Below are 24,993 nucleotides of genomic sequence, written 5' to 3'. Positions count from 1 at the left end.
CTGTCTGCGACTGTTAACTAGTTAAGTGCCGCTATCAATCTCTGACAGTGGCATTTCACACACGCCAACACGGGGCGTGTTATTTCTCTCACCCATCGGTGTGCCCGTGATGTAATCACAAGACGCCAATGGGTTGCCATGATAGGTGGGGGTCTGCTGATGTCATTACAAATCTACTGTGAATGCCGGCCCACGGGATATGATCTTGGAGATGGGAATACCCCTTTAACTAAATTTTTGGACAGGTTCTCGTTAAAAAGAACTTGGCAGAGGCACTGGGTACTCTTTATATTACAAGTATACAATGTCATGTCAGTGCTGAATCACTGGGTACAATGGTTCCATTCCTCAACTGGGGGGCATCAACCGTCTCCATGTGTCAGAGCCGCAGTTTGCTATAGTAAATATTCCCCGGTGTTGAAGTATTCTTTCAATGATTTATGCCAGTAGAGTTTCGATGAAGCAGACTGGAAGACCACAGCTCGTACATTTAAACTTTTATTAATCTTTATACATATGGAACATCCCTCTTTATATACACATCAGCATTTATACATAGATTTTTTGTTTTGTTTTTTTTTTTTACATTTTTCAGAATTTTAGAAGGGTGTTTGGTTATATTGTCACTCAGCATATTGTTTATACATAACAAAAGAACAGAAATTGATAGCAAAACAGTTAAAAGTGCTAAAGATAAAAACATAACATCACTTATAACAGGACAGGCAAGTCAGGAGGTTAGTATCTGAACAAAACTAGAAGTAATCTGCCCTAAAAGGTTTTCTTGTCAGTTTTACCACATAAAATCAACCCAATAACCTAAGGTAACAAATACAAACAAACTGGCTTCTGGCATGCCTCTCTGTATGGACTGCAGAACTAGGCCTCAGTCAAGCCTGATGGATTACATATTTTGGGACTTGGTTATGGGTTTTGGCATAAAGCCAAGTTCACACAAGTGACTTCCTAACTAAAATTGGGCCTCAATTATCAAGACCTTAAAAAAAACAAAACGGCTGGTTGCCCACAGCAACCAGATCAGAGCGCAGCTTTAATTTTTTTAAAACCAGCGTACTAATATGAAAGTGGCAGTGATTAGTTGGTATGGGCAACAAACTCAGGCTCTTTCAAACAGGTTTGATAAATCTTCCCATTATGTTTTAGTCATGAACCTCTTACCGGATGATAATACAACTTTATAGAAAGTGTGAACAGGACTGGTCAAATATCAGAAAGGTCATTATGTTCCTGTACGTCATCCATTATCCTGTACGGGTACAGCGTTAATTACAGAATGCGTAGTGGTGTAGCCTTTCATACCAAACCTTGGCCTACGTTTCCACAGCAAGGCCTTCTGGCAGTAATATGTCATCATAACCCATCAGAAGTTGGTCTACAACTTCTTTCGGATTATACAAAACCAAGATGAGTTCCAGCTTAAAACATAAAATAAGTAAGCTAACTCACTGACTGCTTAGAACATGTATGTTAAAAATGGCGGGAAGAACGAATGGCGGCCACTTGTCAAGTTCACAAAACACACGTGTGTACACAGACACAAGCTGGGGGCCTTTGTTGCACAAAACATGTAGACAATATATGTGTCAATTAAAACCTTGTTCTACTTGTATCCCCCCAGCCTAGTGATGACGGAGAAGCAAAGATCTATGGCTAAGTGTAGGGAATCAATGGTGTGGAAGCATCAGCACATGCAGTGTATAGTGTCATGGAAGTAGGAATGGGAGCATGAAGATCGGCACACATGTAGATGTGGAATGTCCGTGTAACCATACTGGAGAGAAATTATGTGTATGTGACTGCGAAGAAACAGTGCGCAAACGTTACAGTCAGTGTGCACCGATGATGGTATACATGTGCACACCATCAGCCTTAGTCATCATTAACCAAAGGTTTCCTGTGAGGCGTACACCATATACAGGAAGCCGTCTTCATCTTTCTCCTGTTCATATATATCCAAGATGGCAGTGGATACACTAACCATGCTCCTCTGGTTTACCAGCAGAAAGAAGGCTTGTGTCGGGTTCAGCTGTAGTCGGCGCCTATAGAAGAAAGCAAACATTAGTTAGAAACCAGTATCGAAATGTGAGCAATGAGGGCGATCACTTTACACTGTATGTCGACAGGAGATTATAACGCTCGCTGTTCCTTGAAGTGTATGGGACAGGGAGAAGGTAAAGTCTCTTCAAAAGGGAAAAGCCAACACAATTTACAAATTTCTATGTCTGGACTGCAGGAATCCATGCATGTGGTGCAGAAACAACCCACGCACGTGTATGAAATGGAAGTTCAGTTGCAGACATTTCTGTAATAAATTTGGACAACCCCTTTGTTTTGGAAAGGGTTCCATTTAATAATTCTCTGGGGTGTAATGATCCCAGTTTCAGAGGGTGCAACTGCGCCTGGGCCCGTGCGGGTGGTGGGGGCCCGTGCGGGTGGTGGGGGCCCGCCAACATCTATTTCAGCACAAAGTACATCTGAGAACACACATTCAGCTGAGTTGTAGTAAGGTGCAGAGACTCGCCAGCTCAGTGCAGTAAAATACACGATGCTGTAACACTGGGATTGGACCCACTGGACCACAGGAGGGACCGGGGCTTACCCTGGCATGGGAGTGGCTTAACTAAGGTAGACGCCAAAGCCCCAGATGGGAAGTGTGGACTTGGCTGCCGATAAACACCAGGTGCCACTCCCAGGACAGTGTCTGGAACTGTGGCAGCTGACCCCCAGAGCAGGGACGGGCTCAGTTATCGACAGGTAGAGTGTAGTGCAGGCGGGATGGCTGATGCAGACTAGATGACTGAGGCATGCAAAGACCAGGCCGCAGCCAATACTAAAGGGTATACAACAAATAGACCATAGGAATGAAAAAAAACAATTAAAATTTAACTTTTAATAATATCATTAAAAGGTCATGTGACCATACACAAAAACATAATTGGTAGAGTACAGCAGATAGAATAACAAACGCCAGGAGGGAGACACAGGTAAACGGCAAACTGGCCCTAATTAGGCCCTGATACCCTCCATTGCTAGGTAGGGAGAGGTTTTGGCGCCCCCAATCATCGATGGGGAAACCCTAAATAGCCTTGTTAATCCCTACACAAATAAACACCAAAATTAAACATAATTAACAATAGCCCCCATCGCAATGCAACGGTAGGAGAATGAATGGTAATTTATCTGATGATGGATGGTGCAAGAGGGTATCACCCTCTTGCACCATCCATCTAGTACCCCAGGGAGGCTTATACATTTGCTATCTACCCTCTGGTCTGTGTCCCCTGATGAATCCCTGGCATCCTTGGGAGGAAACGCGTCGGGACTGCGTCTTTGAATATCATCATCACATAAGTTACCATTCGTTTTCCTACCCGTTGCATTGTGATGGGGGCTATTGTTAATTATGTTTAATTTTGGTGTTTATTTGTGTAGGGTTTAACAGGGCTATTTAGGGTTTCCCGTCGGTGAATGGGGGCGCCACAACCCTAGGGCATCATACCCTCCATTGATAGGTAGGGAGAGGTTATCAGGGCCTAATTAGGGCCAGTTTGCCGTTTACCCATGTCTGCCTCCTGGCATTTGTTATTATATCTGCTGTACCCTGCCAATTGTGTTTTTGTGTGTGGTTGGTCACATGACTTTTTAATGATATTAAAAGTTACATTTTAATTGTTTTTTTTCACTCCTATGGTCTATTAGATGGCTGAGGCAGACAGGTACGGATGGTCTAGAAAGGCGGGTACGAGTACAGGAACAAATTTCTATGTTGCTTAGGCATGTCCCCTAGTGGGTAGATGCCTTAAGAGGGTCTCTCAGCCTTGGATTTCGGGGTATTAGTGGGCTGTCCTTTTAAGATGGAGAGCGTGCGCGCTCCCGAGGAACCCGTGCGGTGCCACAGGTCCAAGGAGCAGGGGGACAGGACATGGAGATCTGAGAGGAAGCAAGGGAGCACACAGTCTGGCAGATGTGGTGAGTGAGTCGGCATCCATGCTAGAGGGTATAAGCAAGACCATGAACTGATGCTGGCACTTCAGCTGTCGCTCAAACAGAGGCTGGCAGCTGATGACAGCGTGCCCATGTTGGGCAGCGCATGGCAGTGATGTGAGCACACCAAAGTCAGCGGTCGGCCTCTGCGCTGGCTAAGGAACACCGAACAATGTGTGTGCAGGAAAATGTAAGGAGAATAATTTCTTTGTTAAATATGTTTGAGAAGAGCGGCAGAATGGAGGTCACTGCAGGAAGGGGGACATTATTACACGATAGGAAACATTGTTGCTGCTACCCCAGAGGGATAAGATTATTGCAGGAAGGGGCCAGGATGGGGGATAATATTACAGGAAGGGGCCACAATAGAAGACATTATAGGAAGGCGTCGAGACAGGGAGCATTATTACAGGAAAGAACCAGGATGAGGGTCATCACAACAAGAGGAGCAAACCTGTATGTCTTTATAGGATGTAGAACACAAAAAGGGACCTTACATCTGACCAACATGCAGGTTGGGGCCCAGGTTCACGTTTTGCACTGGGGCCCATAGGACACTAATTACGTCACTGATGGTTCGGTTTGATTCTACCACATGAATATTGTTAGTATCAGCTTTGAGTTTGCCTTTGAGAAGGGAGGTAGCAGGTAATGCCATGCCACAGTCCTAACCTCTCACTTTAGGATATGCGCACTACCCATACACTCGTTTTAATTCTGGAAAAGTCTATGTCAATCTTAGTTTTCTAGCCATTGTGTATAGTAGTGATGAGCGAGCTCTACCATGCTCCGATGCTCGGCACTCGTAACAAGCAGTCGAACACTCAGGCCGGCTTGACTCATGTAGAGTATTTGGAAGTCAAAAGGTAAACTCGACCATTATTACGGAACATCTTGCGGAAAAATGCTTGCGTTCCCCATGGTTTCAGTTGAGCCTGTCCGAGTATCCAACTGCTCGTTACGCATGGTCGTGCTCGCTCATTACTAATATGCAGCCAATTATTATTGAATCTTCAAATCCATTCTAAAACACCCTTCAAGGTCAAAACCGGCTTTATACAGAAAGAGTAAACTTGCAGTAAGCTGATCATTTTGTGATCTTTCAGATAATGGCTGACTATTAAGAACATGTATAGCTTGAGTCCACCAGAGCAAGCCACTGCTTGTTGGCTCATCGGGAGGGACCCATTCTATGACATGCTTGTTCTCTAAATGCATATCTAAGCAAAGCTTTTAATATACCGCCAGGAAAACATATTTTAATGTTTTTTAGGCTTCTAGATTCTCCACAGACTATCTCTGGGTATAAAAGGCTAGGTTCACGCAACCTTTTTTTGGAGGCGGAAAATTCTGGCAAGTTATTTTAAAGGCCTCTCCTTCAGGATACATTCTTTTTTTTTTTCAGGAAGCAGTTTTGAAAAAGTATTTCAGAATTGTGTTTTGCAACCTTTGTTGTTAGCAAAAAATAAAACTGGAAACAGCAATTAAAAGAGTAAATGAACTGGTCTTTGAGGAGGATTTTGGAGCAGATCCACTTCCAAATCCTATTGAAAAAAAACTTTGTGCAAACCTAAACTTGAAGTCTAGATTTCAATTGTTCTAACTTACTGTGGCGAGACCATGTGAACTTGGAATAATAGGTTAACCCCTAAATACCAAAGTGAAAATATTACTTTTAATATAAACAGATAAGACTGCTTATGAAAATCTTAGACGCAGGTTTGTGAAGCCAAAAGCAAGAAATGAATTTTAACAGAAAATAGTATGATTTCTACTATATACAATATATTTGAAAAGTGAGTACACCCCTCACATGTTTGTAAATATTTTATTATATCTTTTCATGGGACAACACTAAGGATACGACACTTTGATACAATGTAAAGTAGTCAGTGTACAGTGTGTATAAGGGTAAGTTCACACAGTTTTTCGCTGCGTTTTTGCGCAGTTTTCGGGTGCGTTTTTGCTCAGAAAACTGCATGACTTTGCTTCCCCAGCAAAGTCTATGAGTTTTCATTTTTGCTGTCCGCACACAGCGTTTTTTTTCAGCTGCGTTTTTGTGGTGCCACAAAAACGCAGCATGTCAATTATTCCCGCGTTTCTCACTGCGCTTTTCATCCATTGAGTGCAATGGGATGTTGAAAGACGCAATGAGAAACGCAAATAGCTGCGTTTTGGTGCGTTTTGGTGCGTTTCTAAGACCAAAAGCGCAGCTATAAACCCAGGAGGTGGGTAGTAAAGTGACGTGTACAGGAAGAGGATTCCTTCTGTCAGTATATACAGAAGCGTGAATCCTCCCGGTACAGTCACTGCTGCGTCCACCTCCAGTCCTGTGCATGTCAGCTGCCGTGCGGCGCCATGTCTGGGCGGGAGGTGGAGGCAGCTGCGAAATCAAAAGTGTACAGTAGAAAAAAAATAAATCATACTCACCTGTCTGCAGACTCCCGGTGCCATGCCCGCTCCCAGCTCCACTCACGGTACCGTCGCTCTGGCTGGGTGCAGTCTCCTCGGGTACGTATGCCTGCAGGATGCAGGACCTTGCGATGGATCACCTGATGCAGTCACCTGACGCATCAGCTGATCGTAAGTCTCGGGCTGACGCCGGCGCCCGGCCGGTTATCAGCGGATGCGTCAGGAGACTTCATCCCTGATTACCGGCAGCTGCTGCAGCGATTGGACGGGATCAGACTCCTCCAATCGCTCTAGGAGCTGCCGGTAATCAGCACATGAGTGAGTATTTTTTTTTTTTTTTTGCACCGATGCATCTGCTGATTGTATAAACGGCTTTTATACAATCAGCTGATGTGTGATGGGATTCAGGCACTTGATCCTGACACATCATCTGGTCGCTTTGCCTTCCAGCAAACCGATCAGATGATATTGGATCCGGATTGGATGGCGCGGGACCCTTGACCCAGGATTACTGCGGAGGGGGGTTCTTTATTTCAATAAAGATGGAGTCACTAATTGTGTTGTGTTTTATTTCTAATAAAAATATTTTTCTGTGTGTTGTGTTTTTTTTATCTTTACTAGAAATTCATGGTGGCCATGTCTAATATTGGCGTGACACCATGAATTTCGGGCTTAGGGCCAGCTGATAATATACAGCTAGCCCTAACCCCATTATTACCCAGCGAGCCACCCGGCATTAGGGCAGCTGGAAGAGTTGGATACAGCGCAGGAAAAGATGGCGCTTCTATGAAAGCGCCATTTTCTGGGGTGGCTGCGGACTGCAATTCGCAGCGGGGGTGCCCAGAAAGCATGGGCCCCCTGCACTGTGGATTCCAATCCCCAGCTGCCTAGTTGTACCCGGCTAGAAACAAAAATTAGGCGAAGTTCACATCATTTTTTTTTTTTAATTATTTCCTGAAATTCATGAAATAATTAAAAAAAAGGGCTTCTCTATATTTTTGGTTCCCAGCCGGGTACAAATAGGCAGCTGGGGGTTGGGGGCAGCCCGTACCTGCCTGCTGTACCCGGCTAGCATACAAAAGTATGGCGAAGCCTACGTCATTTTTTTTGTTTGGGGGGCAAAGAAATCCTGCATACTGTCCTGGATGGAGGATGCTGAGCCTTGTAGTTCGACAGCTGCTGTCTGCTCTCCTGCATACACTATTGGATGGAGGATGCTGAGCCTTGTAGTTCGACAGCTGCTGTCTGCTCTCCTGCATACACTATTGGATGGAGGATGCTGAGCCTTGTAGGTCTGCTCCCTCTGACTCTCCCTCCAGCATACAGTCCTGGATGGAGCATGCTGAGCCTTGTAGTTCTGCAGCTGCTGTCTGCTCTCCTGCATACACTATTGGATGGAGTATGCTGAGCCTTGTAGCTCTCCAGCTGCTGTCTGCTCTCCTGCATACACTATTGGATGGAGTATGCTGAGCCTTGTAGCTCTCCAGCTGTCTGCTCTCCTGCATACACCAGTGGAGAATGAAGAACATATTGAAGAAGGAAATGACATCAGACCTTTTTTTTTTGTTCACTGATAAAAAACGCATAAAGATGCAGTGAGCAAAACCGCAGCAAAGCGCAGCAAAAAACGCAACAAATCGCGGCAAAAATGCGTGCATTTTTGGCCACTTTTTTTTACGCGGGTGCGTTTTTGTGCGTTTTTTGCCGCAAAAACCGCACACAAACGCAGCGTCAAAAAAACTCAGTGTGTGAACCTAGCCCAACAGTGTACATTCTACACACAAACATTAATGTCTCAACCACGGAGTACATCTTTACCCTCAGTTTCTTTAGCAAAGCAGTGGTCATCTTGCAGGTTTGTTTGGGGACATTGTGTTAGAATACTGCCCTATGACCCAGTTACTGAAGGGAGGGGATCATGCTCTGCATCACTATGTCACAGTACGTGTTTGCATTCATGGTCCGTTCAATGTACTGTAGCTCCCCACAGCCGGCAGCACTCATGCAGCCCCAAACCATGACACTGCCACCACCATGCTTTACTGTAGGCAAGACACACTTGTCTTTGCAGTCCTCAACTGGTTGTTTCCACACACGCTTGACACCATCTGAACCAAATATGTTTATCTTGGTCTCATCAGAGCACAGGACATGGTTCCAGTAATCCATGTCCTTATTCTGCTTGTCTTCAGCAAACTGTTTGTGGGCTTTCTTCTGCATCATCTTTAGAAAAGGCTTCCTTCTGGGGCAACAGCCATGCAGACCAATTTGATGCAGTGTGCAGCATATGGTCTGAGCACTGACAGGCTGACACCCACCCCTTTATCCTCTGCAACAGTGCTGGCAACACTCATATCTATTTTGAAAAGACGACAAACACGTGGACTCAGCTTCTTTGGTTGACCATGGCGAGCCCTGTTCTGAGTGAAACCTGTCTTGTTAAACCGCTGTATGGTCTTGGCCACCGTGCTGCAGCTCAGTTTCAATTTTCTTATAGTGTAGGCCATATTTATGTACAGCAATCATTTTTTATTTCAAATCTTCAGCGTATTCTTTGACATGAGGTGCCATGATGAATCTCCAGTGACCAGTATGAGAGAGTGTGTGTGAGTGATAATACAGAGTTTAACACACCTGCTCCTCATTCACACCCGATACCTTGTAACATTACTGAGTCACATGACACCGGTAAATTGGGCACAATTTTACTATTTTGACTTGGGGGTGTACTCACTTTTGTTCCCAGCGATTTAGACAATGTCTGTGTATTGAGATATTTAGAGGGCACCAAACTTACACTGTTATACAAGCTGTACACTGACTATTGTACATTGTATCAAAGTGTCATATCTTCAGTGTTGTCCCATGAAAAGATATAAAATATTTACAAAAATGTCAGGGGTATATTCACAATTTTGATATACTGTACTTCACCTTCCTTTACAATCCATTTTTAGCATTGGCTTCAAAACCTGATTCAAAATGAAATGTTAAAGGTGACATTAATATTTCTATTACCTGATGATCTTTACTAGCTCACTCATGTTCACGTGATCTGGAACCAAGAATTTGGTTTTATCTAACACTGGAAGCTGTTTTTCTCCCTTATATCTTTCGATAATGACCTAAATACAGAGGAAGCACAGGTTAGATCTTTGATATATATAATTATTGATAAACATTTATTTTAATACAGAAATACAGAGGTACCACTTACAGGTGCCATTGTTACGGCTGATATTGGAGATAACTTAATAATAACCGCAGTGCACAAGATTGCCATAGATTTAAGGCGTTAGGTGGTGTCTAACAGTTTATGGGTTCAGGAAAAAAAAAATGAGTAAACAGCACTTTACATGCTGCGATATCACTAGCGAGCGTACCCGCCCCCGTCGGTTGTGCATCACGGGCAAATCGCTGCCCGTGGTGCACAACATCGCTTACACCCGTCACACGGACTTACCTTCCCTGCGACGTCGCTGTGGCCGGCGAACCGCCTCCTTTCTAAGGGGGCGGGTCGTGCGGCGTCACAGCGACGTCACACGACAGGCGGCCAATATAAGCGGAGGGGCGGAGATGAGCGGGCGGAACATCCCGCCCACCTCCTTCCTTCCTCATTGCCGGTGGACGCAGGTAAGGAGATGTTCGTCATTCCTGCGGTGTCACACACAGCGATGTGTGATGCCACAGGAACGACGAACAACCAGCGGCATGCACCAACAACGATATTTGGAAAAGGAGCGACGTGTCAACGATTTTTGACGTTTTTGCGATCATTGATCGTCGCTCCTTGGCGCTGCGATGTCGCTAACGGCGCCGGATGTGCTTCACAAACATCGTGACCCCGAGGATTCATCGTTAGCGATGTCGCAGCGTGTAAAGCACCCTTAACACTCGAATGCCATCAGTGTGTCATCTGAGTGACAGCTGCTTTTTACTGGGTGAAACGTAAGAGAGTTACAAAAATGTGACTTTATTTTGCGTAAGAGAAAAATGGATGCCACACAGATGGTAGAAACGGACACATGGACCAGAAATAGATGAAAATTGGAAACAACACACAGATGACAAAATGATTTGTTTCTGAATGGGAAAATATATTGCAATACAGAAATTAAGTGCCACAAAATGGCACCACTGAATACAGTGCCTTGCAAAACTATTCACTCCCTTGGCATTTTTCATGTACTGCTACCTGATAACCCAAAATGTCATCAGGGTTTTTTTTTCTTTTCTAGCTATTCTTCCATAAAGGCCAGTTCTATAGAGTCTCCAGTCTCTATTTGGGAACTCTGCAGCTCCTTCAGGGTTACCTTTGGTGTTTGTGTTGCCTCTGTGATTAATGCCGCCCCCTTGCCAAGGCTGAGACATTTGGTGGACAGCCCTCTCTTGGCAGGATTGTTGTGGTACCATGTTCTTCCCATTTGATGATAGTGGATTTGATGGTGCTTCAGGGGATCATCAAAGATTGGTATATTTTATTTTTTTTTTTTAGAACCCAACCCTAAGGTCTTATGCACACGCTGCGGTTTTTGCCACGTTTTGCGGGTGCAGTTTTGGTCACCAAACTGCATGCATTTCCTTCCCCAGCAAAGTCTACGAGATTTCATTTTTGCTGTGCGCACATTAAAGGCTTTTTCAACTGCATCTTTGTGGTGACCACAAAGACGCAGCATATCAATTCTTTTTGCATTTTGTCCCTGCGTTTCTCACTAGTGATGGGAATTAATCCATTTAATCCATTGTCATTTGGCCGGATGCCAGTCCCCATATAGAGTCTATGGGGACAAAGGGTAGGAGCAAGCACTTTATGCTTACTGAGTAACCAGTGCAGCTGTACGCTCCCGCAGCCAATTATTCACTTCCGGGATCGCTCATTACCTTCATTGAATATGCACTGCTTTCCCCACCCACCGGCGTCTGTGATTGGTTGCAGTCAGACGTGCCCCCACGCTGAGTGACAGCGTGTGTGATGCTTCCAATCACAGATGCCGGTAGACGGGACTATATCGTACAGTAAAATAAAGAAATAAAATTGGTGTAAGGTCCCCCCACATTATGATACCCAGCACAAATAAAGGATACGGCTACAGGCTGTAACGATAAAATGACAAAAACCCTCACTGTGGCCCTGATCCACTCTCGCGTTGACTACTGTAACTCTCTATTAATTGGTCTCCCCCTAACTAGTCTCTCTCCTCTTCAGTCCATCCTTAATGCAGCAGCCAGGGTCACCTATCTGGCCAACCACTACTCGGATGCCTCTGCTCTGTGCCAGTCATTGCACTGGCTGCCCATATATCACAGGATCCAATTCAAACTGCTTGTTCTCACCCACAAAGCTCTCCACAGTGCGGCACCCCCCTATATCTCCACCCTCCTCTCTGTCTATCGCCCCACCTGTTCTCTACGCTCTACAAATGACTTTCGACTAACATCCACACTAATTTGAACCTCCCACTCCCGGATCCAAGACTTCTTCCGAGCTGCACAAATCCTCTGGAACGCTCTACCCCAAGAAGTTAGGACGAATCACAACTTACTCAGCTTCAGACGCTCCCTAAAAACGCGTCTTTTTAGGGCGGCCTATGACACTCCCTAATCAAATCCAATTCACACAGTCCCTCTACAACTGCTCACAACATAACCCCATGTCAAACTCCATGGCACCGAAATGCATATCAAGGTTCAGGCCAATTGGTCCAGGAAGCCATTATCTATCCCCCATTTCCTTGAGATGGCTGGATTGTCGTAAATAAGCACTTGTACCTTGCCCCCCCATATCTCATTGTAGATTGTAAGCTCTCACGAGCAGGGTTGTCTTTTTTTTCCTTCTAAATATTGTATTTTCTATAACTGTTACTTGTTTGTATATTATCCTCCTGAATTGCAAAGCGCTGCGGAATATGTTGGCGCTATAGAAATAAAGAATATTATAATTATTACTACAGGCTGCAGTCCTCAGCCGTGCGCTTATCTCGGCAGTGTATCAAGATAGGAGAAACTGCATGCGGCTTTTTTTTTTTTTTTTTTAAATTATTCAAATAAATAATTATAAAACCTGGTGTGCGGTCCCCACCATGAAACAAGATGACAGCTGCCACCAAGCCCTAGGTTAGTAATGGGAGGAATCTATGAGACCCCCCCCATTACTAATCTGTAAGTGAAAAGAAATAAACACAAAACACCCCAAAAAATCCTTAATTTGAAATAAAATACAAAAAGCACCCTCTTTCACCACTTTATTAACCCCAAAAATACCCCTGCAGGTCCAATGTAATCCACTCGAGGTCACACAATGATTCTACATCTGCTACATCTAAAGTCACAGCGTGCGATCATGAAACAGGACCACCCGATGAGAGCTTCAGGCAGAGACTGAATGAGTTGCGTGATCAGCGGAGACGTCACTCACGTTAGCCGTGGCCACAGCTGGAGGTTTCCATGGCCCGCCATCTGTGACCGCAGGTTACTTGATCCCAGGAGACCTCAATGAACTCAGTGACTTCACCTCAGGTGAGGTCACCTCAGGTCAAGAGACATGTTCCATGATCGCGCGTTGTGACTTTAGATGTAGCAGAGCTAGAATAGTCATGGGACTTCGCGTGGATTACGTCGGACCTGCAGGGATGTTTTTGGGGGCCGTATGCTTGATCTGTGCTGGGTATCATAATATGGGGGAACTCTAAGTCAATTTGTTTTAAATATATTTATTTTTACTGTACGATACAGACCCGCAGACCAGACCTGTGATTGGAAGCGTCAGACATGCTATCACTCAGCGTGGGGGCGCGTCTGACTGCAACCAATCATAGACGCCAATGGGCGAGGGAAGCTGTGAATGTGTATGAGACTAATGAGCTGCCTCGGAAGTGATCGAGAGGCCGTGGGAGCAGTTAAGTAGTGCAAGTGACTCGTTAAGTACAGTGTGCTCGCTTTATTAATTTTTTTCTTTATTTTTACTTTATTTTATTTTTACTACCCAAGTGCCAGGCTGAGTGCTGGTCACCAAAAAGATGCACGTAGTCTAAATGTACTTCTCAATAACTTTGTCTCTCACTTGTTTGGAGATCTCCTTGATATTCATGGTGTTGCTTGGTTAGTGGTGCCTCTTGCTTAATGGTGTTGCAGCCTCTGGGGACTTTCAGGCCTCTTTCACATCCGTGTTTCTGGTACATGTGACGTCCTTTTTAACACGTACCGGAGACGTGGACACACGCAGACCATGAGCAAGGACCCGTAGAAGCGTATTTGCGCGAAACGGCCATCGTTCTTTTGGGTTCCAGTGCCTGGAACGGACCCCCATGATTTTTATGCACTGTTTTCAATAAAGTCTAGTTGTTATTTTAAGGAGGGTGCGGCTTTTTTCCTCTCTTCACTGGCTCACCATTAAAATCAATGTGTCTGTGCACATATCCCTGTTTTCTCACAGACGTGTGTCCGTTTGGTGCACACGCTTGTCTGTATGCTCCACACGGCGACAGGTCCATTTTTCTCTGGCAGCACTGATGGACAGCACACTGATGTGATCCGTGTTACACGTACTGGAGAAAACACATGTCTTTCAAATAAAATGATTTTCTATACTCGCCTGTCTGCAGCTCTGCTGTCTTCAGGGCTGCTGTCACTTGCTTCCGACCCCTGCTCATTATGCTCATTGAATATTCACTGCACCGTGGACCCGGAAGCAGCAGCAACCGGAGACAGGTGAGTATAGAAGTACATGCAATCCGTGTGCTAGGAGTATGTCACATGGATAGCACACTGACAGCAAACATTGAACACACACACTGACATATGCACACACATACGCACCTACACCACAGACCGTGCAAAACGTTTCTGTGTTGCATGGACATGTGAAGCAGGCCTCAGAAAAGGTGTGTATAGACTGACACTTAGATTGCACACAGGTGCACTTTCCCTCACTAAGGCTGCTTTCACACTACGTCTTTTTAACATGCGTCCTGAACGTTTTTTTAACGCAGAAACGGATCCAGTGCAAATGCGTTTTCATTTCAATGCATTTGCAATGGACTCGCGTTAACATGCGTTCACCTGCGTTTGCGTGCGTTATAGTGAGGATCCAGCGACTTGCAGTTTTTTAACATCTTTAAAAACGCTACTTGTAGCGTTTTTGAGCTGCGTCCAAGTTCTGCAAATTGCTGGATCCTGACTAAACAGCACGCAAACGCAGGTGAACGCTGGCATGCTGATAGGCAGGATCCTGCTTGCTCTACTGAGCATGCCCAGAAGCCAGCCTCCGTGATCAGTCCCTCTCTCCTACCTCTCTGTCTCTCTCCCCCTCTCTCTCCTCCCTCTCTCTCTGTCTCTCCCCCTCCCTCTCCCCCACCTGAGAGCTGCGGACACTCGTAACCAAGGTAAATATCGGGTAACCACTTATCTTAGTTACCCGATGTTTACGTTTACGACCCTCCACGATCTTGTCTCTGATGGCCTTGGAATGCTCCTTTGTCTTTCCCATGTTGACCAAGTATGAGTGCTGTTCACAAGTTTGGGGAGGGTCTTAATTAGTCAGAAAAGGCTGGAAAAAGAGATAATCCAAACATGTGAAGCTCATTGTTATTTGTGCCTGAAATACTTCTTAATACTTTAGGGGAACCAAACAGAATTCTGGTGGATTGAGGGGTTGAATAATAAATGACCCTCTGAATAAACTTTTCACAATTTTAAAAAAAAATAAAAAAAGAAATAACATTCTTTTTTGCTGCAGTGCATTTCACACTTCCAGGGTGATCTACAGTCCAAATGTCACAATGCCAAGTTAATTCCGAATGTGTAAACCTGCTAAATCTGCAGGGGGTTGAATACTACTTGTAGGCACTGTAATATATATATATATATATATATATATATATATATATATATATATATATATATATATATATATATATATATATATATATATATATATATATATATATATATTATATATATATATATATATATATATATTATATATACACACATACACACACATGTGGTGTATATTACACATACACGCACATGCATATACATACACACACAGCTGTTATTTATATTCCTCTGACAAAAATGGCAGCATAGTAAAACCATATCTTTCAACAAACAAAACCTTGCATGGCCTACGTCAACTGAAAAATATAATAAAAGTTGATTATTTAAAAAAATAAATAAAAAAAATGCTAAAGCAATGAACAGTTAACATGGTCTGTCAGGAAGCAAAATACCATGGACAAAATTAATCAGATGATTTCATAAAGTATACAAGGATGACAGTGCAGGCAGCCATTACTTTATTGAAGTCATGCTGCCAAAAGGACCCGTGACTTGGAGAGTCTGTCCACTACTTAACCCCTTCAGCCCCCGGGCGTTTTCAGTTTTTTCATTTTTTTTTTTGCTCCCCTTCTTCCGAGAGCCGTAACTTTTTTATTATTCCGTCAATCTTGCCATATGAGGGCTTGTTTTTTGCGGGACGAGTTGTAGTTTTAAATGGAACCATAGGTTTTACCATATGGTGTACTAGAGAACGGCAAAATAATTCCAAGTGTGGAAACACTGCAAAAAAAAAAAAGTGATTGCACAATAGTTTTTGGGACATTTTATTCACCATGTTCACTATATGGTAAAACTGATGTGTCGTCGTGATGGCTGAGGTCGTTGCGAGTTTGTAGACACTAAACATGTATAGGTTTACTTGTATCTAAGGGGTTAAAAAAAAATTCACAAGTTTGTCCAAAAAAAGTGGCACACGATTTGCGCCATTTTCCGAAACCCGTAGCGTTCTCATTTTTCGGGATCTATGGCTCAGTGACTGCTTCTTTTTTGTGTCTCGAGCTGACGTTTTTATTGATACCATTTGTGCGCAGATGCTACATTTTGATCGCCTGTTATTGCATTTTGCGCAAAACTTGCGGCGACCAAAAAAAACCCCATAATTTTGGCGTTTGGAATTTTTTTTGACGCTACGCTGTTTACCGATCACATTAATTGATTTTGCATTTTGATAGATCGGGCATTTCTGAACGCGGCGATACCAAATATGTGTATATTTCTTATTTTTTTAACCCTTTCATTTTCAATGGGGCGAAAGGGGGATTATTTGAACTTCTAGGTTTTGAGGGGGGGGGGGGGTTAAACTTTTTTTTTTTATTTTACTAGTCCCCTTAGGGGGCTATATGAATCAATCTGATCGTTCTTCCATATCTGTTGATCTCAGCTACAGAGCTGAGAACTGCAGATATGCTGCTTTACTCTCAGTGCTGGCACTATGCCGGCATTGAGAGCAAGTGACTCATGTTAGCTACAGGCGTCATCACATGACCCTGTGCTACCATGACAACCACCGGAAGTCACGTGATCACGCACGTGACTTCCAGTGGGGGCGGCGGTAAGTAAAAGTAATGGCCGTGTGCATATGCATCTCGCTGCCAGATTTTGGCAGCGAGATGTAGGGGGTTAAAAGTTGCGGGTGGAAAGCAATTCCACTCGTAACTTGCAGGCACACATGTCAGCTGTTGAAATCAGCTGATATGTGCGTGGATCGCCGCGGCCTGCCCACGGCTGGGGGCGGGTATTAACCTCACACGATCCATTACGGATATATCCGTCATGGGTCGTGAAGGAGTTAAACATTGATGGCCTATCTTTAGGATAGTTCATCAATGTCTGATCGGCCAGGATCCGAAAATGGGTACCCCCGTCGATAAGCTGTTTTTGGTGCCAGAAGTGGCAGCCAGAAATGCTCAGTTCCGGAGCTGCCATCCTCTGATAGCGGCTACGACCGGGTACTGCATATCTGCCTTCTATTGATTTTATGGGTGGTGGATCTTCAGTACCTGGCCACTATCAGAAGATAGGGCAGCTCTAAAACTGAGCGCACACGCATTATATAATCTCAAATATTGATTATTGTACAAATTAGTTCATATGCAACCTTCTGGTATAGAGTAAATCTAAAAACATTTACACAGTACGAAATAAAAAGCTGGAATAGGACTTCATGCACTAGACCCTATTACATATCAATACAACCTCTGTGTTGCGGAGAGAACTATTCTATGGCTCAAATTTACTATAGAATAAAAAAAAATTATATGGGTTCTGGGCAGGCTGCATTGGACAAGCCTTCATGAGTGAACTTTACACGAGTCCTACTCCCAGAATTATGGTGTGGTATAGAATAATGTATGGTAGCTGGACACGTCTAGTTTACATTCTAGGTACGCTGACTGTTCGGCATCATTACATTGCATTGTTTGTGGAATGGCCATTTCTCCAAATGTCCTAGGAGCTGTTTTTCAACAAGATAATGCCAGGCCACATGTTGCTCGTGCTACTTTGAGCAGCTTGCGTTGCCTAAACGTGCTGCCATGACCTGCAACATCTTTGGTCTGCCACTGACCAAATTTGGGCCATCATTGATTGGTATTTGCAAAGGGAGCTGCCAGCAGCAGATCTTGATGATTTGTGTGGGTGCTTTGCATACTTGCAATCACATGACGATTAGCTTCCTATCCGCTTACAGAAATGGATGAGAAGCTGGTTGGCACGTGACTACCTGACAACTGCTTGAAAAGGCACACAGAACCAAATCCTATTATTTTATGGTAGGAGAAATCCCAATGTTCTGTTCCAAGGGTCACTAATGTAGGATACTCACTGGGATTTTATTAGGATGTTGCTCACGGATCTGACGAACCTCGGCACATCTTTCAGCTGTAAATGAAAACACAAAGGAAATTATTGTGATGGAAAAAAAATTCATTACAAACCAGTTAAAAAGTAATAGACGATAGGTGTAACATGAGGTGCTGCGTTCCATCCTTATAACCACCGGTATCTGGTGAAGCAACATACAGCACCATCACATCCATGAGGCCAACTATAGCTTGTATGTGGTATTTCAGCTCAGCTACATTAAAAACAATGATAATGGGGCTTCCCTAACCTAAGATTTTTGTTCGGCTGACAAAGGTGTGGGTCACGACACAACTGACACCGCCGCTCTTTTATAGCGCCCCGATCTGGAATCCAAGGGGCTTACTGCTGTTAGGGCATCTAATCGAAGTATCAGGAGACAGGTAGAAGCCATCATGGCTGTCATAGTCCTCAAAGGAGATGTCACCCAGTTTTTCAGACTCCTAAAAGGGTCATCTGTGGAGTTCTGCAGTGATATTTTTCTTATATCTCTACTTATGGCAATAAAGAGTTAAAAAGTTGAGCAACCGTCCCTGTGAGAACGATAATGGCAGCCATATTGGATGTCACTCAGGTCCGGGCTGAATAACATTTCCAGCAGTAAACAATATGACGTGAACTAGAACTCTCCTCCAGGAAACATTACTCTCCAGCTCGACGGTAAATATTAATCATGAGAATTTTATAGAAACTACAAGCGATGTAGAGTTCATGTTTCACCACAAGACAGAAAATAGATGAAAATAGCCGCGTGTGGAGGAAGGGAGCAGGGCGTCATGTTTTGCCTGAGGAAGGATATGCACTGGATGGCTGCCATGATCATCTGTGTCTAAATCAGGTGTAAACACTGCAGTAGATGGACACACAGCGCCATGTACAGCCACACGGCTAGGAAAGTGTTACAGGGGTAAATAAACATACGAGAGCTCAGGAACAGCCTGTATGGCAAACACCCGGTATCACGGTAACCTGCAGGTCCTGAATAAGAAGGGGGGGGGGGGTTATCTTCTCTGGCAGGTGCGGTGTATGGATGAATGAGGATCTCTTTGGGACCCTATAAAGGGGAGAGCTTTTTTTTTTACTTTATTTAAAGAGGGAGGGCTCTCTGGCAGACCCTACTTAAAGGCAGAGGCGTCTCTGGCGGAGCCCATTTAATGGGGGGGAGGGAGGGCTCTCTGGCAGACCCCATTTAGTGGGGCGAGGGCTCCCTGGCAGACCCCATTTAGTGGGGGGAGGGTTCTCTGGCAGACCCCATTTAGTGGGGGGGAGGGCTCTCTGGCAGACCCCATTTAGTGGGGGGAGGGCTCTCCGGCAGACCCCATTTAGTGGGGGGAGGGCTCTCCGGCAGACCCCATTTAGTGGGGGGAGGGCTCTCTGGCGCACCCCATTTAAAGGGGGAGGGCTCTCTGGCGCACCCCATTTAAAGCGGGAGGGCTCTCTGGCGCACCCCATTTAAAGGGGTAGGGTATTATTTACACTGTAGAGGGTCTTTGGCAGATCTTGATTACATGGGGGAGCGCTCTCTGATGGAATGTTTACAGAAGGGAGTGCTGATGGGGGCAGAGGGGCATGGTCTCTGACATACCATGTTTACAGGGTGACATTTTTACATTGTAGAGCAGAGATCTTCAACCTTTCTGACCTTGAGAGCCACATTCAGCTCTAGGAGAGGGTGGAGAGCCACATTCAGCTTTGAGAGAGGGTTTGAAGCCACATTCAGCTCCCATCCCCCTCACAGTAGTCCCACCCAGAGCTCTCATTACTGGTAATACAGCCAAAGCTTTTCCACAGAAATCACTCTGAGGCAGATCTAAGTGTTCCTGCCTTATCAGATCTGCTCTTCCATGCAGGGCTACTCACAAAAGTCCCCATCTGGAGACCTGCTTTTTATAGTAGTTTGCTAGAACTGATGCTAATGCACCAAGCTTCAAGACAGCTGACATCATGGGCACGCGAACCACATGGGGCTCCCGAGGGCCAGGTTGGGGACCCCAGCTGTAGAGGGTCTCTGGTAGGCCTTCTTTACAGGAGGGAGCGTTCTTTGGTGGACACTGTTTACATGTGGTGAGGTTCTTTTGCCTTCCTGTTTACAATGGGGAGGACCCTTTGAAGGGGTCAACCTTCCCCCCTCTTCATTCCCAGAAATACCCTGTGATACTTCCATCAGATACATATGTACATATTCTGTAGATAATTAACTGGGGCAAAGTCTGAAATGTTCCTGGAGATGCAGATTATTCTAAAATAAAGGTTGGGCGGCTGTTTTTAAGAAAATGTCCTCAAGGACACCTCATTGCGGAGGCTGGTGCCCATTATTATGGCTTGTTTGATGGAAAACATACTATGGTGCGTCACGTACAGGGCAGAGGTAGATCTAAAATATACATCCTGATGTAAAGTGATCACTCCGGATTCCATACTCGATTAATCACAGGAAACACAAGAGGGAAAGAAATGTGAACAACAAAGGAATAAACAGCAGGTGACAACACGTGCTATTAACCATCACAGGCCAGGTGCAAACTCTCTGACCCCAGGAGGGGACTTATACCTCTGATGACCCAGCAATTAACTCAAGGGCCCTTGTCTCATGTGCGCAAGCAAAGAAAGAAGTCCCTAATCTAGATGTTCTGGACTACTGGATGCCTACATTTGTGTCATGTCATCTCCTAGGTTATGAGAGGGACAGAATATATTTCAGAAATCATTTACGTAAACTGATAAAATCCCCTCTTGTAGTAAAGGGGGTGGTAAATATTGGGTCGAAACCTCCCAAATATGGTGACCTTACTGATTTCAGACAATCGCCATCCATCGGCCATTATCATGAATCCTACAAAATGATATGTAATGCTTAGTGACATCATATAACTTAAATGTAATGCTATCTTAGGCAATGGGCACTGTCAATTCTGAGGCCATTGTTTAGTATATGCAAAACTTGCACAGAAGCATGGCATCCGCTTGGGCCCACCACCAGCCATGGCGTCCGCTTGGGCCCACCACCAGCCATGGCGTCCGCTTGGGCCCACCACCAGCCATGGCGTCCGCTTGGGCCCACCACCAGCCATGGCGTCCGCTTGGGCCCACCACCAGCCATCGCGTCCGCTTGGGCCCACCACCAGCCATCGCGTCCGCTTGGGCCCACCACCAGCCATCGCGTCCGCTTGGGCCCACCACCTGCAATGGCGTCCGCTTGGGCCCACCACCTGCAATGGCGTCCGCTTGGGCCCACCACCTGCAATGGCGTCCGCTTGGGCCCACCACCAGCAATGGCGTCCGCTTGGGCCCACCACCTGCAATGGCGTCCGCTTGGGCCCACCACCAGCAATGGCGTCCGCTTGGGCCCACCACCAGCAATGGCGTCCGCTTGGGCCCACCCCCAGCAATGGCGTCCGCTTGGGCCCACCCCCAGCAATGGTGTCCGCTTGGGCCCACCACCAGCAATGGTGATGGCGCGTCTGCCTGTGCCAACCACTAGTAATGGCGTACATCGCCAAACAAATGTTGTACTTATTAGTAATCCCCATCAACAAGAAGCAATTAGTAGTAAGTGTAAAGAATGGTAACAGAAATATCCGTTTTTGTCGGAGTTTCAGGGCAGCCAAAATTAGAGGCCACGGAGGACATCAACAGGCGGTATTATTGTTTTGGTTTTGTAGAAACATGAAATGACATGGTGGACACAGTGACGATTCGCCATTGACGTTAACTTATCTATTGCCAAAAAACTTCAAGTGATCGTCTCTGATCAGGATGGTCAGACATTCAGAATGACTGCAGTAATAACCTGCTGGATCTATGGGCAGATGAGTACCAAGAAGACATCTTGAGAAAGTAAACACATCACAATAGAAACATTGCACTCACCAAAGCTCCTCCTGTGTTTAAAAGGCCGCTCTGACGGCATCCTGGGCTCTGGTCGTCCCGACTGCTACCGAGTACAGGCAGGCTGCTCAGATGTGACTCCCCAGCTTCTGCGCCCGCTGTGCCCCAATACTGCGCCCCCCGCCTGCTTGTGCCCAGTCCCCGGTGCCCGAGCCTCTGAGCGCACTCCGGGCTGAGACACTGGAACAAATGTTGTGACGTCATCAAAGAGGAGGCTGGATTCTTCTGACCGGGAAGCGCCACCGTGTGGTAAGAGCGGTACATTACTGGTTGTTGTTCGCCCTGCCGCTCGTGAACACATCATGTGAGTCGTTACGTACAGTAGATATTATTTACACCGGGCGGCTGAGAAGTGTTTATGGGGTCAGAATGAATGCGGTTATAAAAGCTGAACTATACAACATGATGTCATTAACAGCGCTTACGTGTACACTCAACTGCTGCAGATGCGCCCTCTTTCCCAGAGCCTCGTTAGCGCAGTAGGTAGCGCGTCAGTCTCATAATCTGAAGGTCGTGAGTTCGATCCTCACACGGGGCACATTATTTTTGCATTCATTTATTATATATTTTTTTTTATTTACTTCCTCATAAATACTGCTTACAATATTAAATATTATTTTACTTAATAAAAGGAGAATGTAACTAGTGTTACAGATTCTATAAAAGAAAATAATAAAAAAAATATATATATATCATAGATATCTTCTTCTTTTATTAGTTTTGCTTCAATAGGAATTTTATAGGTAACTTGGATCAGAGTTGTGTGACAATAATAAAAAAAACAATATTCTCCATGTGTCCTGTCTCCGATCCTCTCCACTATTTCAGGAGAAACAATCTCTTCCACTTTGATCGGGATATAAAGTCTGCGACTGATAAAACTCCTGGTCCCCAATGTGAGATATGTACCAGACCTACTCCTCTGTCCCCGCAAGCACCAGGGTCTGGTGTGAAGGCTTCCTGCATACCTGCTACATCCTCTTTTATGGGAATTTGTCACCAGGTTTTTGCTACTTAATCTGAGAACAAAAAACTGACCGGCACCCCCAAATATAACAAAACAAGTGTAAACAGGTGCGATCTGCTGTAACTGCACGAAACACAACAAAAGAATACAGCAGCACTGTGGAGGTGTGCCCCCCCCCGTGGAAGCAGCCGAGCTGCTCGGATCCGGGGTCGCTGTGGCTCGAGGGTCTCCGGACCGGGGGTCGTGCGGCCACTCAAATGAAAGAGAGTATTTACAGGGGAGTTGATGTATAGTTCGTGACGCCACCCATGGTGTACAGTAATTTGGGAGTACTGCCGCTGCCGTTGGGAGTACTCGGGGTGATGGAGTGGGGAAGCAAGGTGTAGTAGCCCTCCACGGGTAGGGGGGATGCCCCGGGACTCGGTGTGGGGGTGCCGTGGGATGCAGGGGTCACTCTTGTGTACTCACTCAGTTCATAAGCAAATGCTGACAACCGGGAAAAACAATTCTCTGGGTACCGCTGCCGCTGAGGGGAGCTCGTCCGGGTCCCGTCCCCTATAGTATTGCCTGGTGATCCGTGACCTGCCTCCTGGCACTAAGTTTAACTTCAACGTGGTGGCCGAGTAGTATGGAACTTGCCAGGCCCCGCTCACCACTGTGGCTAAGTGTGGGAGCCTGCTCTCAGGACTCATGCTTTGGATTTTCTGGACCGTTTTGGGTTGGAAAGTCCTACCCCCCTCGTTGCGCTAGTGGCCCGATTATGGAGTGGGTGGGAACAGATCATAAAGGCTCCGTTCTCCTCAGGTGAATTGTCAGGTTGCCTGGAGCTACTCCCCGACCTAGGGTCCGTATACCCCGTCGTACCTTCAGTCCCGGACAAATGACAGTGCTAGTGTGGCGCCCTGGCCTAGCCAGGTGGTCACAAATAACATACAAACACCCCCCACCCCCATTAGACAGGGACACCAGCCAAACAAAAACCCTTGTTGCCTCCCTCCAGTGTCTGATATCCACACCAGGTGGGGTGGAGCCAAGCGGTTGGCCCCCACTCACCCAGGAGTTCACAGGCCTGGAGGCGGGAAAAGTGACAGTAGTTCAGTGTTGGAGTTTGAAGTGAGAGGAGTGAGCACTTAGGTGTCTGGGTTTGTGTCCCAGGCACTAACAGCAAGGTTGGCAGACGGTGGTGGCCGTCTGCAGGAGTGGTGGAGCAACGCGGAACCGTAGGACCGGGGTCGGGCGACGGCCAGCCGGTACCGACCAAGATGTGAAGTGAAGCCAGCACACACAGGCAGGGCCATCGGACCCCGACCAGGCTTGGAGCCGCCGTCAATAGTCAGATCCGAATGTGACTGGAACCCTAGGGGTTTCACAACAGCAAAAGTCCCAATTGAAGGCAACAGCCCACACCGTTAGGGTATACAGCTACCGCCTAAGGCTAGAGACCCAAGGGCCAGCGCCTGCGGGCAAACGGGCTCCTCCGGTACCCATACACCGGGGAGCGGACTACCGTTGGGAATCCATAGTAGTCAGAAGGAGAACATCAAGGTGCAGGGAAAGACAGCCGCCATCACCTGTCCGGGGAGAAACACTGCAGGCGGCTGTGGGACCCGCCCATCCAGCCGTTTGGTTTACCGAGGACTTTGTACCTTTCTTGCTGAGTGAGTACACCCGTGCCATCCGGCACCGCTCCGTGCTGTCCCTGCAACCCTGCACCTCACCAACCCTGCCTCCCCACAACATCACCGGGCCCCGGGACCACCGACCCCTACCCACGGAGGGGGAAAACAACATCCCAGCTGCTCCTTACCATCACTCCCGGGATTCCCGCCATCAGCAGCGGTGGTGCCTATCTTCACCACAACCCGTGGGTGGCGTCACGGACTAAATTCCCCAAACCAACCACTCCTTTCACTCACGGGCGAGGAGCGCCGCTCGAGTCCCAGGATACGGCTCACCGAGCAGCCACCGAGCAGCCATCGCAGCAGCGCCGGACCCGAGCGTTAGCGAGAGCGCAGCAGCGA

The 24,993-nt window shown here is 46.1% G+C and overlaps 1 protein-coding gene across 1 annotated transcript; it reads right to left on the bottom strand.

The window, feature by feature from the left end:
- Positions 1-485: 485 nt before the first annotated feature.
- On the bottom strand, positions 486-22,209 carry MAP1LC3A (microtubule associated protein 1 light chain 3 alpha). The gene is made up of 4 exons (XM_075349944.1): positions 21,988-22,209; positions 18,080-18,135; positions 9,436-9,542; positions 486-2,060 (listed from the first exon to the last, which is right to left on the bottom strand). The coding sequence occupies exons 1-4, from the start codon at positions 22,025-22,027 to the stop codon at positions 1,901-1,903; spliced, it is 363 nt and encodes a 120-aa protein (XP_075206059.1). The 5' UTR covers positions 22,028-22,209; the 3' UTR covers positions 486-1,900.
- Between the last annotated feature and the right edge of the window lie 2,784 nt (positions 22,210-24,993).

The sequence above is a fragment of the Anomaloglossus baeobatrachus genome, chromosome 5 (assembly GCF_048569485.1).
Source record: "Anomaloglossus baeobatrachus isolate aAnoBae1 chromosome 5, aAnoBae1.hap1, whole genome shotgun sequence".
Taxonomy (NCBI): domain Eukaryota; kingdom Metazoa; phylum Chordata; class Amphibia; order Anura; family Aromobatidae; genus Anomaloglossus; species Anomaloglossus baeobatrachus.
The sequence above is the reverse complement of the archived record's forward strand: the minus strand, read 5'-3'. Positions and strand labels throughout refer to the sequence as shown.

Excerpts from the sequence above, each read along its gene's own strand:
- MAP1LC3A (XM_075349944.1), bottom strand. The coding sequence starts at position 22,027 with ATGCCGTCAGAGCGGCCTTTTAAACACAGGAGGAGCTTTG. Across the intron at positions 9,543-18,079 it reads AACATCCTAATAAAATCCCA|GTCATTATCGAAAGATATAA; the intron begins GTGAGTATCCTA and ends CTCTGTATTTAG. Across the intron at positions 2,061-9,435 it reads GAGCTAGTAAAGATCATCAG|GCGCCGACTACAGCTGAACC; the intron begins GTAATAGAAATA and ends TTTCTTCTATAG.